General features: G+C 43.4%; 1 protein-coding gene across 4 annotated transcripts in view; it reads left to right on the top strand.

The window, feature by feature from the left end:
• The window catches only part of LOC139279847 (dyslexia-associated protein KIAA0319-like protein), a 109,206-nt gene that overhangs the window by 1,967 nt on the left and 92,828 nt on the right, over window positions 1-14,411 (top strand). For all 4 annotated transcript variants that reach the window (XM_070899108.1, XM_070899107.1, XM_070899106.1 and 1 more), the window contains exon 2: window positions 8,294-8,465. In XM_070899108.1, coding sequence (XP_070755209.1) covers window positions 8,315-8,465 — 151 coding nt within the window. In that variant the 5' untranslated portion in view covers window positions 8,294-8,314. The remainder of the gene's footprint in view (window positions 1-8,293; window positions 8,466-14,411) is intronic.

Raw genomic sequence — 14,411 nt, 5'->3', positions numbered from 1 at the left:
AAATTGCTTTGACCGTTTATGACCTGTGATGCAATTTTAGAAAGGTTTCTAATGGTACACAATACAAACTGTTTAAAATTAATTTTTGATGGCATATTATACTTCATTGTGCCTTTTTGAAAAGCAAACCAGTAACATCATCATCGAGACGAGGATGACTTGTTCTATGCCAAAAAGGGATGAGTTCACAGGTATTTCAATGAAGGACCTAATATTCCAGGTCCCGAACCACATGTTGAAGGGTGGAAGATGGCTTGTGCTTGGATTTTTTTGCACACCAGCCACCACGGGAAGCCAATAACATGAATGGTAATCAATCACAAGGTACAATTCGGCACAGAGTGTCTTTAGCTGTGTTTGGTACTTAAATGTAAGTGCAATGTGCATATTTGGCAAATATATGCAGAATAGAATAAGCAAAATAAGAACATAAGAAATAGTATATTTGACTTGTACATTAATTTGTACTTGGAAATAATAGACTACTTATTGTATTGCTTATTGTTGTTGCTTTGACCTCTGATCCCCTGTAAATTGCATTGGGATATTCATTACGTGAATGGTATTATGTAAGTTGTTGTATTATCAAAATGTTCAGGCTTCGATCAACTGGGAGATGGGAGCTTTTTGCATCATTTTTATGTGTTCCTTCAGAGTTTCACCTCTCGTACTAGGGCTGAAAATCATCCATAGTGAGAGGAAAAGGGAACAATACATTCTTAAGTATTAAAGTTGAACACTTCAATTATAATGTTGGTCTTCTGTAGTGGTAATCTGCTTTTTCTGGGTTGCCAATAGGTTAAATTTCAGTTATTTTCTAGCCAATTATAATAGAAGTGTAAAAATGGCTGAAGCTTAAATCTGTTTAGCTCACCTCATTCAGTAACCAATTAATGAGGGATTAAGGCAGTACTTTAAGCACATTTGCGGTGTAAATTACTGTGAGGGTCATAAGAGGAAGTCTTAGTGTTGTGAAGCTATGGTACCTGAAAGGCAGCACACTTGTGTGGCACAGCACATGTATGCTTAAATCTTGCCAAAGTGAAATCATCACCATGTCAAATCCTCAGTGAGGAGTACAGAATGGACATTAGGTGCTTCCTCTGCGCTACCACTTTGTGGGGGGAAATAAGGCTACCAGTAACCAGCTCAAACAGAATTAGAATTAAACAGAGAATGATATGTAGGGGGCCTGAAACTAGACTTTTGACTAGAGACTACTAGCATGAAGGAAGTGGAGGGAAAGCTCCCTCGGAGTTGACTTCTTGCATTTTTTTGAAAGAATGTGTTAGAATATTGAAGTAAAGTCTAAATAAACATTTATACAACTATCATTTCAAATTTACCATGTTCCAGACCCATATCCAATTTTCATCACAGTAATTCCACTAAGTATAGGTGGTTGAATTACTAATTGTACCACAATGCAGGGATATAAATGGTGCATTTAGAATAGTTGGGTGTGAAAATAGTGTAATGTGGTTTAGGTGTCATCAAGCTACAAGAGCAAAGCTTGTGAGTCAGATCCCCCAAGGTTAAAACTGCATCCCTTACTCTACCTTTTTTATAATTCGTCCTAAAGATATCATTTCAGTATGTAGAATGATTCAAAAAGTACTTTGTGACCTCCCAGGCATTGTTCATAGGGAGTCACAGAATATACCATGTAATACAATTTATCATAGTTGGTTAATTAGTTGAAGACTGTGAGAGGGTACTGTGAAGCCCTGACTGCTGAACCCCTGTCACATGCAGTAAAATAAAGGGAAATCATTTCAGTTCAAATAATGTAATTCAGTTGACAGACCCTGTCATGCGTTGCTCTCCATGATCCTAGCTGCTGGCAAAATTACATTTACCAAAAAATGAATAAAGTCAATCCACGAGTTTCATTTGCACACCATATTCTAAATAACATGAGTTTGTGCTCTGTTTCAAGAATAAAAGACTCTTGGAATTAGGATAATGTTGTTAAACTGCTTGAGCTTGAACTGTTGGTAATTACAGTATAATTAATTGTACAATATATGCTTTAAATAACTAAGAGGCTTTCACACACTGCGGCTTTGCAATGTTCAAGCTATCATGACTCCCGAGTGACGCAATAACTGCTACTTTACAGTGAAAGTTAAATGATCTCTCTCCGGATTTTACTTGAAATGCTTCCTAAAAATCATGTTGATATGCCATTTCCTTTCTCAGTAACTGAAATTCCTAATATTAAAAAAAATGGACTTGATATGTTTTCCTAGACCTGTGACTGTGAGCTGAATTTGGATTGTGTAGTCTAAGTATGTGCAGTGTAGCTAGTCACAACAGATGTTGTGCCAATCTGGTGATTTTCAAAACTTTTTCAAGCCGAACTCCAGCAAAGAATTGTCATTACCTCTTACTCCCCAGTAGCTATTGGTATGATGATAACAATTACCAAGAAAAATAAGAAATGTTACTTTATTTAATAGACTCCTGTTTGGAGAGACACTTGGACAATACAGCCAAAAGCTAGGTCTAACGTAATTAAAGGGCAGATGGAGCTGGAGAGCTATGAAGGTCTGAGGCAGGCCGACTGTGTTCAATTTGCAGATGTAAAAAGTAATCTATCAAAAGGCATTTTTTCAACATATAATTGCGAATAAATTTTCTTAGAAATTAAAATGCTTCAGGAAACTTGCCGGACCTCTGCTGGAAGTTTTGCTGTCTCGGCAGAGTAAATAAAAAAAATTTGTATTAGAAGATTTTCAGTGTTTAGCGTCAGTTTGGTGGTCACTTAAAGCTTTAATTGGAGGAAGAAGAAAAACTTACATTTATGTAGCGCCTTTCCCAATGTCGGCACACCCCAAAGCACTTTATAGCCAATGAAGTACTTTAGAAGTGTGATCACTGTTGTAATGTAGGAAACACAACAATCAGTTTGAGCACAGCACTGAGGTAAGCGACCAGATAATCAGGATTTTTAAAGTAATGTTGGTTGAGAAATATATTTAAGTTAGGACACACGGAGAACTCCCTGCTCTTCTTCGGATAGTTTTAGCATCTCAGAAGTTGCAGATTCTGTTATTTGGTGTTTCCTGGGTTACCACAAAAATGTGGTTTTCTATGTACAACCAGCCACAGTGCTGCAAATGTAATTTAAAGATTATTTTTCCCAGCCAACTTATTTGGAGAGATATCCTCTGTTTTATAAATTTTAACTTTTTTGCCATTCCCCACAATTGAGAATCACTCTGCTTTACAGTTCTGAGTCTGCCTACATAAGTTTAAGTTAATAACTAATACAACAGATTTATTTGTGATCTGAATAGAACAGAGAGGAGAGGGATGTTAAGCGAGCTTTGTTCATGAATAGGCTCTTTATAACCCGTTTGTGGGTGAAACTATGTGCAGTATCCTATTGTTTCCTTGTTGTGTATTGAATCCGGTATAATGTATGCCAATGTCATAGTTAACAGAATATTGCTGCTAATGCAATCTGAAATCCTGCTCAGTTTCTCAATACTGACATCGCGAAATCATTTTTAAAATTAAAATCGCAGTGCTCCCAGTTGTTGCAAAATATGTTGCTGATGTATAGGTAAGATAGCCAGTTAGTCCATTTAAATATTTTCTTCTAAGTGGCACTGTAAAAATGTTCAGGTTTTTATGGTAAAGGTTAGTTTTAGGAATGGTTGGTTGTGCAAATCAAACAACTGATTTCTAGGCTTTGTTGCCAGTTGCCTGATACGCAAAGGCAGAATGTCTGGGGTATGAGTGACAGTCCAGTGTGTGAACACAAGTATATTCCAGTGTAGAAAAAAATGCCTTTGCAGTGAATGGCATTGAAAGAGAAAACTGTTTGGAGACATCGGCTTTCTTATTTGTTGCATTTCCTTTGTGTAAAAAGTATCTTGTGTGAAAACTACTGTTTCAAATAGGGAATTACCTAGTTTTCATTCGGGACAGTTAGAATGTGAAATAATTGGGGAACCAATTACTAAAAGGTGTATTGGTAGTCCTTTCTACTCTGCAATTGCTTTACAAATCTGCAATTTGCATTCCAAAATGTACAGTTAAAGCATTAAGATACTCTTACGATTACTGAAGAGTAAAATGGAGCAACTATCTTTTGGATTAATCGGTGCATAAATAGTTTTGTTTCCATGCTGATAACTATTTGTATGTGCATAATATCTAAAGATGGATTTACTTTTTCTTTGTTCAAAATGATGTTTATTTACATGTACAATATTGTTAGGCAGCAGTCCCTTAGCAACCCTTAATCCCAACCTTCTTAGTTGTGCAGAGTCTTGAAGACTTTAGAAGTCAAGGTACTTGTGTCATCTGTCACACTGGGGTCGACTGGTGCTCATTCTAGACCAGAGGTACCCAAATAAGTTGTTCAAGAAAATCAGGACAGTAGCCTTCTAATTAGTGATTTCAAAATTAATTTTATTTTGAAAATTGGAGTAACATTATATGAAGCATAGAAACTTAGAAAATAGGTGCAGAAGTAGGCCATTCGGCCCTTCGAGCCTGCACAGCCATCCAATAAGATCATGGTTGATCATTCCCTCAGTACCCCTTTCCTGCTTTCTCTCCATACCCCTTGATCCCCTTAGCCATAAGGGCCATATCTAACTCCCTCTTGAATATATCCAATGAACTGGCATCAACAACTCTCTACGGCAGGGAATTCCACAGGTTAACAACTGAGTGAAGAAGTTTCTCCTCATCTCCGTCCTAAATGGCCTACCCCTTATCCTTAGACTGTGTCCCCTGGTTCTGGACTTCTCCAACATCGGGAACACTCTTCCCACATCTAACCTGTCCAGTCCCGCCAGAATCTTATATGTTTCTATGAGATCCCCGCTCATCCTTCTAAACTCCAGTGAATAAAGGCCCAGTTGATCTAGTCTCTCCTCATATGTAAATCCAGCCATCCCTGGAATCAGTCTGGCGAACCTTCGCTGCATTCCCTCAATAGTAAGAACGTCCTTCCTCAGATTAGGAGACCAAAACTGAACACAATATTCCAGGTGAGGCCTCACTAAGGCCCTGTACAACTGCAGTAAGACCTCCCTGCTCCTATACTCAAATCCCCTAGCTATGAAGGCCAACATACCATTTGCCGCCTTCATCGCCTGCTGTACCTGCATGTCAACTTTCAATGACTGATGAACCATGACATCCAGGTCTCGATGCATCTCCCCTTTTCCTAATCTGCCGCCATTCAGATAATATTGTGCCTTCGTGTTTTTGCACCCAAAATGGATAACCTCACATTTATCCACATTATACTGCCTCTGCCATGCATTTGCCCACTCACCTAACCTGTCCAAGTCACCCTGCAGCCTCTTAGCGTCCTCCTCACAGCTCACACCGTCACCTAGTTTAGTGTCATCTGCAGACTTGGAGATATTGCACTCAATTTCTTCATCTTAATCGTTAATGTATATTGTAAAGAGCTGGGGTCCCAGCACTGAGCCCTGCGGCACTCCACGAGTCACTGCCTGCCATTCTGAAAAGAACCTGTTTATCCCGACTCTCTGCTTCCTGTCTGGCAACCAGTTTTCTATCCATGTCTGCACATTACCCCCAATACCATGTGCTTTGATTTTGCACACCGATCTCTTGTGTGGGACCTTGTCAAAAGCCTTTTGAAAGTCCAAATACCCCACATCCACTGGTTCTTCCTTGTGCACTCTACTCGTTACAGCCTCAAAAAATTCCAGAAGATTCGTCAAGCATGATTTCCCTTTCATAAATCCATGCTGACTTGGTCCGATCCTGACACTGCTTTCCAAATGCGCTGCTATTTCATCCTTAATGAGTGATTCCAACATTTTCCTCACGACTGATGTTAGGCTAACCGGTCTATAATTACCCGTTTTCACTCTCCCTCCTTTTTTAAAAAGTGGTGTTACATTAGCTACCCTCCAGTCCATAGGAACTGATCAAGAGTCGATAGACTGTTGGAAAATGATCACCAATGCATCCACTATTTCTAGGGCCACTTCCTTAAATACTCTGGGATGCAGACTGTCAGGCCCCGGGGATTTATCGGCCTTCAATCCCATCAATTTCCCTAACACAATTTCCCGCCTAATAAGGATATCCTTCAGTTCCTCCTTCTTACTAGACCCACTGTCCCCTAGTCCATTCGGAAGGTTATTTATGTATTCCTTCGTGAAGACAGAATCCAAATATTTGTTCAATTGGTCTGCCATTTCTTTGTTCTCCATTATAAATTCACCTGAAGGGACCTACGTTTGTCTTCACTAATCTTTTTCTCTTCACATATTTATAGAAGCTTTTGCAGTCAGTTTTTATGTTCCCTGCAAGCTTCCTCTCGTACTCCTATTTCCCCCCTCTTAATTAAGCCCTTGGTACTCCTCTGTTGAATTCTAAATTTCTCCCAGTCCTCAGGTTTGTTGCTTTTTCTAGCCAATTTATGTCTCTTCCTTGGTTTTAACACTATCCTTAATTTCCCTTGTTAGCCACGGTTGAGCCACCTTCCCCATTTTATTTTTACTCCAGACAGGGATGTACAATTGCTGAAGTTCATCCACGTGATCTTTAAATGTTTGCTATTGCTTATCCATCATCAACCCTTTAAGTATCCTTTGCCAGTCTATTCTAGACAATTTACATCTCATACCGTCGAAGTTACCTTTCCTTAAGTTCAGGACCCTAGTTTCCGAATTAACTGTGTCACTCTCCATCTTAATAAAGAATTCTATCATATTATGGTCACTGTTCCCCAAGGGGCCTCGCACAACAAGATTGCTAATTAGTCCCTTCTCGTTACACATCACCCAGTCTCGGATGACCAGCTCTCTAGTTGGTTCCTCGACATATTGGTCTAGAAAACCATCCCTAATGCACTCTAGGAAATCCTCCTCTACCACATTGCTACCAGTTTTGTTAGCCCAATCAATATGTAGATTAAAGTCGCCCATGATAACAGCTGTGCCTTTATTGCACAATCCCTTATTTCTTGTTTGATGCTGTCCCCAACCTCACTACTACTGTTTGGTGGTCTGTACACAACTCCCACTAGTGATTTCTGTCCTTTGGTATTCTGCAGCTCCACCCATATCGATTCCACATCATCCAGGTTAATGTCCCTCTTTACTATTGCATTAATTTCCTCTTTAACCAGCAACGCCACTCCGCCTCCATTTCCTCTCTGCCTTCCTTCCTAAATGTTGAAATACCCCTGGATGTTGAGTTCCCAGCCTTGGTCACCCTGGAGCCATATCTCCGCGATGCCAATTACATCATATCCGTTAACTGCTGTCTGCGCAGTTAATTCATCCACCTTATTCCGAATACTCCTCGCATGAGTGACACTTCTGTAACTTTCTTGCTCTTGAAGTTTATAGAACTTAAAGCAAAAACTACAAAGATGTGTAAAGTGAATTTGCTTTTTTTTAACCACATGCACACTTTTTTTTAAAAAAAGAAGAATTTTACCTTAATAAAGCTTTGGAATTTGCCCGCAAGCTTTTCTTCAAATAATTGTCATAAACCTTTGAGCAGAAACTGCTAAAAGCTAAAGGAAAATTAATCCCCAGTAGAGCTCACTGAATGGTAATGATGTATCATGGAACATTAGGTATACTGTTCACGCTTAGGCTGCACAGTCCAAATTGTGCTCACAAGGTCACTGTTCTGACAAAAATGTCAAGTCTAAACCAAGATTTTTTTTTTTAATGAGGGCATTAAAACACAAAGAACAAATGAAATGATAAATTTAATTATGTTGTCATGAAATATGTAATGTTTTACTTCGTTGTTTTTGACATTAGAAATTCAGAAAGCATTTTAAGAGAACTGCAGGAATTCAGTGACATGATTGTGCAATGCAATCTGTGAGGAGTTTTCCGTCATAAATAGGGGGATGGAAAGAAGTGTGACACAGAGTTAACAGTGCTTGCAATGGTCTGTTTTGAAACATTTTTCAAGAAACCACTCCCTGTGAGTTTCTCCACACAGATTGAGTTGATCGCATCTTATGTGGATTTACAAAAGGGCGATAGTACCAAAAGCAGCTAACATAATCTTGCATTTTCTTGGCAGGTAGTAGATTTTCTGAGGGTTGAACCACAGAAAATCAGGACAAAGTGAATTTCCCTCCAAGTGCATCAGCGATGTTGTAGGTTCAGCTTCTGATTGTGCAACTAATGATGGTATGCAGATGCAAGTGTGCTGTAGAATAGTGATGCACAAATCGGGAAGATGTGACCTACATAGCAAATACATGGCAGATTCGTGTTATATTCAAATCTGATCTGTTTTTTTTGTTACTCTATAGGTGCTTTTCTACTTGAGTAACATGGTGGCCATGGACAGGAGGCTGGAAGGTTTTCTTATCCCTGTGATGTCTTCTGTAATCATTGGAACGTTCCTTAGGTGGACATGTGTTTCAAAGCTTATGCATCTGCTGTACGTCTGCTTCTGTCTGACCATGTTGAGTTCATTTACAAGTAAGTTGCACCATCCGATCTAATCGTAGATATTTAATTTCAATACAAGCAATTGTCTGTCAAAATGCTAATTCAATCCAGTACGGATTCCATAAGCTAATTCATCTGTGTGATAATCAGCTATTTCATAAGAACATAAGAGCAGGAATAGGCTACGTGGCCCTTCGAGCCTACTCCGCCATTTAATAAGATCATGGCCGATCTGATCATAGACTCGACTCCATTTCCCTGCCCGCTCCCCATAACCCTTTATTCTCTTATTGCTCAAAAATCTGTCTATCTCTGCCTTAAATATATTCAATGACCCAGCCTCCACAGCTCTCTGGGGCAGAGAATTCCATAGATTTACAACCCTCTGAGAGAAGAAATTCCTCCTTATCTCAGTTTTAAATGGGCGGCCCCTTATTCTGAGACTATGTCCCCTAGTTTTAGTTTCCCCTGAGTGGAAATATCATTTCTGCATCCACCTTGTCGAGCCCCCTCATTGGGCCCAAGTTTCCACAAGAAAAAAAACGGGCGCCCCTCCAAGCTGGGCGCGCCCGTTTTTCGCGCCTTAAAACGGCGCCTAAAAAAAAAATCCCGATTCTGGAGCGTTCTTCAGCTCCTTGTCTGCCTGGCGCGGCGTGCAGGGGGACGGAGCCTACACTCGCGCCGATTTTGTAAGTGGGAGGGGGCGGGTACTATTTAAATTAGTTTTTTTCCTGCCGGCAATGCTGCACGTGCGCGTTGGAGCGTTCGCGCATGCTCAGTGTGAAAAAAACATTGGCACTCGGCCATTTTTGTAGTTCTTTGTAGCTGTTTAGTTTTTAAAATTTTTTAAATAAAAGTACATTGCCATCAGCACAGAGGCCTCTTGTAGCAGTGAGAAGGCTGCAGGAAGCCTCAGAAAGTTGAGGCAGCCGTTTCCCGACGACCTCCGTCTTTTGCCGTCGGGAAATGGCTCCTTAATTTCTGAGGCTTCCTGCAGCCTTCTCTCTTTCCCGCCAGCGGTCTGGAACGGCTCCATTCTCGCCCCCCCCCCTCCCCCTCCCCCCCCGCGTTCGGTCGGCTCCCTCCCCCCCCTCCCCCCCCCCCCCCCCCCCGCGTTCGGTCGGCTCCCTCCCCCTCCCCCCCCCCCCCCCCCCGCGTTCGGTCGGCTCCCTCCCCCTCCCCCCCCCCCCCGCGTTCGGTCGGCTCCCTCCCCCTCCCCCCCCCCCCGCGTTCGGTAGGTTCCCTCCCGCCCGCGTTCGGTCGGCTCCCTTCCCCCCCCCGTCGTTCGGTCGGCTCCCGCCCGCGTTCATCAGCTCTCTTTTCCCCCCCCCCCCCCCCCCCACCCCCCGCGTTCGTCGGCTCCCTTCCCTCCCCCCCACCCCCCCCTCCCGCGTTCGTCGGCTCCCTTCCCTCCCCCCCCCCGCGTTCGTCGGCTCCCTTCCCTCTTCTCCCCCCCCACCCCCGCGTTCGGTCGGCTCCCGCCCGCCCGCGTTCGTTGGCTCCCTTCCCTCCCACCCCCCCCTAAAAATCAGGCGCAAATCATGTGGAAACTTGGGCCCAATATCTTGTATGATTCGATAAGATCACCCCTTATTCTTCTGAACTCCAATGAGTATAGGCCCAACCTACTCAACCTTTCATGTCAACCCCCTCACCTCTGGAATCAACCTAGTGAACCTTCTCTGAACAGCCTCCAATGCAAGTATACCCTTCCTTAAATACGGAGACCAAAACTGTACACAGTATTCCAGGTGTGGCCTCACCAATACCCTATATAGTTGTAGCAGGACTTCTCTGCTTTTATACTCTATCCCCTTGCAATAAAGGTCAACATTCCATTTGCCTTCCTGATTACTTGCTATGCCTGCATACTAACTTTTTGCGTTTCATGCACAAGGCCCCCCAGGTCTCTCTGTACTGCAGCACTTTGCAATTTTTCTCCATTTAAATTATAATTTGCTTTTCTATTTTTTCTGCCAAAGTGGATAACTTCACATTTTGCCATATTATACTCCATCTGTCAAATTTTTGCCCACTCACTTAGCCTGTCTATATCCCATTGCAGATTTTGTGTGTCCTCACAATTTGCTTTCCCGCCCATCTTTGTATCATCAGCAAACTTGGCTACATTACCCTTCATCCAAGTCATTAATATAGATTCCTTGTACCTTGTACCTTCCAAATGTATCAGCCTGTGATTACTGCTTTGATAACACTTTCATAATTATGTTTATACTGTCAGCTACCAGCTGCTAGATGTTTGAGGAAAGAATAGTTATTGACATTTTAAGGAGAGGCTGTAGAAAATAGTTTGCAATAACATATGGGGCTCAATTTTCCCGGGTCAGTTGTGCCATTTTTTTGGCATGGAACGTTTTTTCTGGCGTAATTATTTAATTCAAAGTTTCCCCTGGAATCTGCACTGGCATAACTGCTTTAGTTACAATTTTTCTACGTTAGGTTTTTTTGACATTATGACGTTCCCTCATGTCTGCGTCAGTTTTCAGCATTTTTCGCAGTTTGCCTAAAAAGTTTCTATCCTAGGTCGGTGTATTTGGCCACTCTCAAAAAAACCTTCTGGTGAGTTAACAGAAAGCAGCGCACATTGAAAAATCGGTGCTGAAAGACGCCATTGTTTTTCATCGAAATTTTTGAAGGGAGTCGTAACACTTGAAATATCCATAATAAAGTTCAACTTTTTTTACCTTTCAACTGACTACATGGAAGTTTCATGGATTTCTGAAGTTTTCATTTTTTTTTTTACTCGCACGCCACCACTGAACATCTTCAAGCAGGGCTGAAGGGTTGTAGCATCGGCCTCTCGCCCGGACACGGGCTCGGGGCTCAGCTGGAAAACAAGCCTGGGGGGGGTGGTGGGGAGAGGGGAGGAGAGAGAGGTAGCGATCGGAAGGCTGCTGCACTAGGCACAAGACTGCAATGAGTTTGTGGGGGCGGGGGGGGGGGGGGAGAGAAGAGGCGGAGAAGGGGAGGAGTCACAAGACTGCAATTAGATGGCGGGGGGCGGTGGCTACTGGGAGAATAAAGTATGGCCTCGCCACCTGGCTCATAACAACACCCTTTCACATAACCCGGACGGAAGCTGACCCGGAATACAACATGTCGCACATTGCGACGCGCAGCATCATAGAGAGGACCATTGGCATCTTGAAACAGTGTTTCCGATGCCTGGACCATTTCGGAGGCTACTTGCTGTACTCCCCTGAGATTGTCGGTCAGTTCACTGTTCTGTGCTGCATAGCTTTAGCCATCATGAGGCAGAAATAGCTGATAGGAGAAGACCCACCTGCGGTAAGAGTGGCTGATGATAATGATGAGGAAGATGCAGATGATGAGCAGGAGGACGAGGAAGCCATGCAAGTGGCTGAACCCGGAGCACGATGGTGGTGGAGGGCGGGCCATCGTGCTCCTTTAACGATTGCTCGAGCCTTGCGCCAGCAGCTCATCTGTGAACGTTTTGCTGCCTGAAGGCTCAGTGACAACTATTCCACATGGACCATATTTACTGTTTGGACCTGTTCCATAATGTTGTGTTGTGTCAATGGAACAAATGATGGAAATGATTCTTATTTACTTCAAAAGCTGTGTTATTAATGGAACAAATAATGAAAATGATTCAGATTTAATGAAAATGTATCTTCTTCAAAAGTTTAACAAACAGTTCTTTGTAATTAACTTAACTTTAATAAAACTATTCTTGTATCAAACTTTAAAGTTTTCAGTAACGATCACTTACAAACTCTTAAGATCACCTTAAAAATTTTAAGATCACTTACTAACTTTTAAACTTGTAAATTTACATAGCTTACAAAAATCTTTTAATTTCGGACCAACAGTTACAACAGTAAAAATAATAACAACAATACCAACAACAGCAGCAAAGAATGATTGCACCCATCTCTCCTCCACCTTATTCTGAGACTGCCCGCCGAGTTTGTTCTTGGTGACTCCATCCCTGCTCGCAGGCAGTGGCGCAGTGTTTCTGGGGTTGGTACCAAGCTTATTCTTTCTAGGATCTCGGGTAGTGTGCACCTGTTGAGGAGTGGGGGGGGGGGGCGGCAGCAGGTGGAAATGTGGAGTGCCCGGCTTGGAGCTCTTCAGAGGCTGGTCTGGGGATTGGAATGGGAGAGGCAGTTGATCCTGTCGATGGGCGCAGGGTCTGGGCATGTTCTCTTATTGCAGCAGCTAACTCCAACATGCCATCCCTCATGCACCCTGACAGTGTCTCACCGACCTGCAACATTCCCTCCCTCATGTTGAGCAAAACTGTCTCAACTATCTGTGACATTCCCTCCCTCACGTTCAGCGATTGTGTTTGCACCATCTCTGACATTCCCTCCCTGATGTTCACTGACAGCGCATCAGCTACCTGTGACATTCCCTCCCTCATGGACACTGACATGGTTTCAGTTGACTGGGATATTCCCTCACTCATGGTCCCAGACATCGTTCCCATTTCTCGTGAGCTTGCTGTTACTTCTCCCGCCAGTCCCGCACATCATCACCCACCCCACTGATGATGTGCAGGAGTGATCGCGTAAGGTCAATGCTCTCCCCACTCATTGCCATCATCTGAACCACATCTGTTACATCCTGCACCTCAGGAGAGCACGGTCAAGCTCTTTCCCCTCCTCCCCACAGGTGTGGCTCGCACCCCACCACTGGGCCCCGCAGCTTCGGACGTTAGGAAACCATGGAATGTCCCACCAACACTCAAACCACTAGTCACGGAAGGGGCTGGCACCTCAATGGGCGGCACCTGCACTTCCCCCAAAGTCAGTAAAACAGTGGGGGCTTCATCCATCTCCATCCCCTCCCCCTCATCCCCATGCTCTTGGTCTGGAGGGTGGGCTTGGAAGATGTTCTCTTCAGGCTCGTCCTCGTCTGAATCTTTTTTTGCATCGTCAGGGTCAGCCTCAAGTTCTGCAAAATATAACAGAACACAGACACATGTTTAGTAGCAGAGGAGGGGGCATGAGTAGGCCCTCACAGTGCAGGCAGCAGGCTGATTTGAAGGAGCACGATGAATGATAGCACATTGCATTAACCGAAGCGTAGCTGACGGAGACATCTCCATGAACCGAAGCATGGCTAGCCCGCGCGGTACTTAACATTTAGCAAAGCCAGACTGTAATTTGCAGGATTTACCCCCTCCCTCGAGTGTGGGCCCAGCTTGTGCAGTGGTGGCTGCTTTTCTCCAGGCAGACCCCATCAAAGCAGCGACCCTCTCTTCCAATGGTGTCGGTGGCTGCAGATTTGCCGGGCCTCCTCCTGTTCGAGTTCTTTCCCTTTTATTATGTGCCACCTTTCTCTGCAAAGATGAAAATGTAACTTTTTAGAGAGGGTGTCTTTCTGCTGGATGGGACATATATAGCTGGTCACATTTACAATTGCAATTGCATTGAATAAATGAAAATATTACTTACACTAACTATTTAACTAAGGTCCTGCCATTTTTTACATGGGCCTCCAGATCTCGTGGTGGTCACCATTGCGCAGTAATCTTCTGCAACTTGGTTCCAGCGTTTCTTCATTTCTTTGTGTGATCTCTGCTGGTGGTCCCGCTCCTGCCATCTGGCCTCAATCACAGTAATATAGTGCCTCCACTTCATCCTGTAAGAAATTATAGTTCCTTGCACCGCGTTGCATCTTGTATTGCTGCAGATCCGATTTTTTCCAATGTTCTCTCACAGCACTTCTTCTCACACACACAACCGACTCTTTAAAAATGGCCGATTGCCAACCTGGAGCTGTACTGCGTCCATTGAAATAACGTCAAAAATGTCACACTTTTTTTTCTTGCGCATGCGCAGAAGGCGCAGCATCACCTTTTCAGCGCAGACAGCAGGCTCGACCCCCCCCCCCCCCCCCCCCCGAGGCGACTGGACATGCTGCGTGCTGCCAACTTTGAATTATACATCGGGGAAACTTTGGCAAACTATTTCTGGCCTAAAAAAA

Source organism: Pristiophorus japonicus, chromosome 14 (genome assembly GCF_044704955.1).
Source record: "Pristiophorus japonicus isolate sPriJap1 chromosome 14, sPriJap1.hap1, whole genome shotgun sequence".
Lineage (NCBI taxonomy): Eukaryota > Metazoa > Chordata > Chondrichthyes > Pristiophoridae > Pristiophorus > Pristiophorus japonicus.
This window is presented reverse-complemented; position numbering and strand designations above follow the sequence as displayed.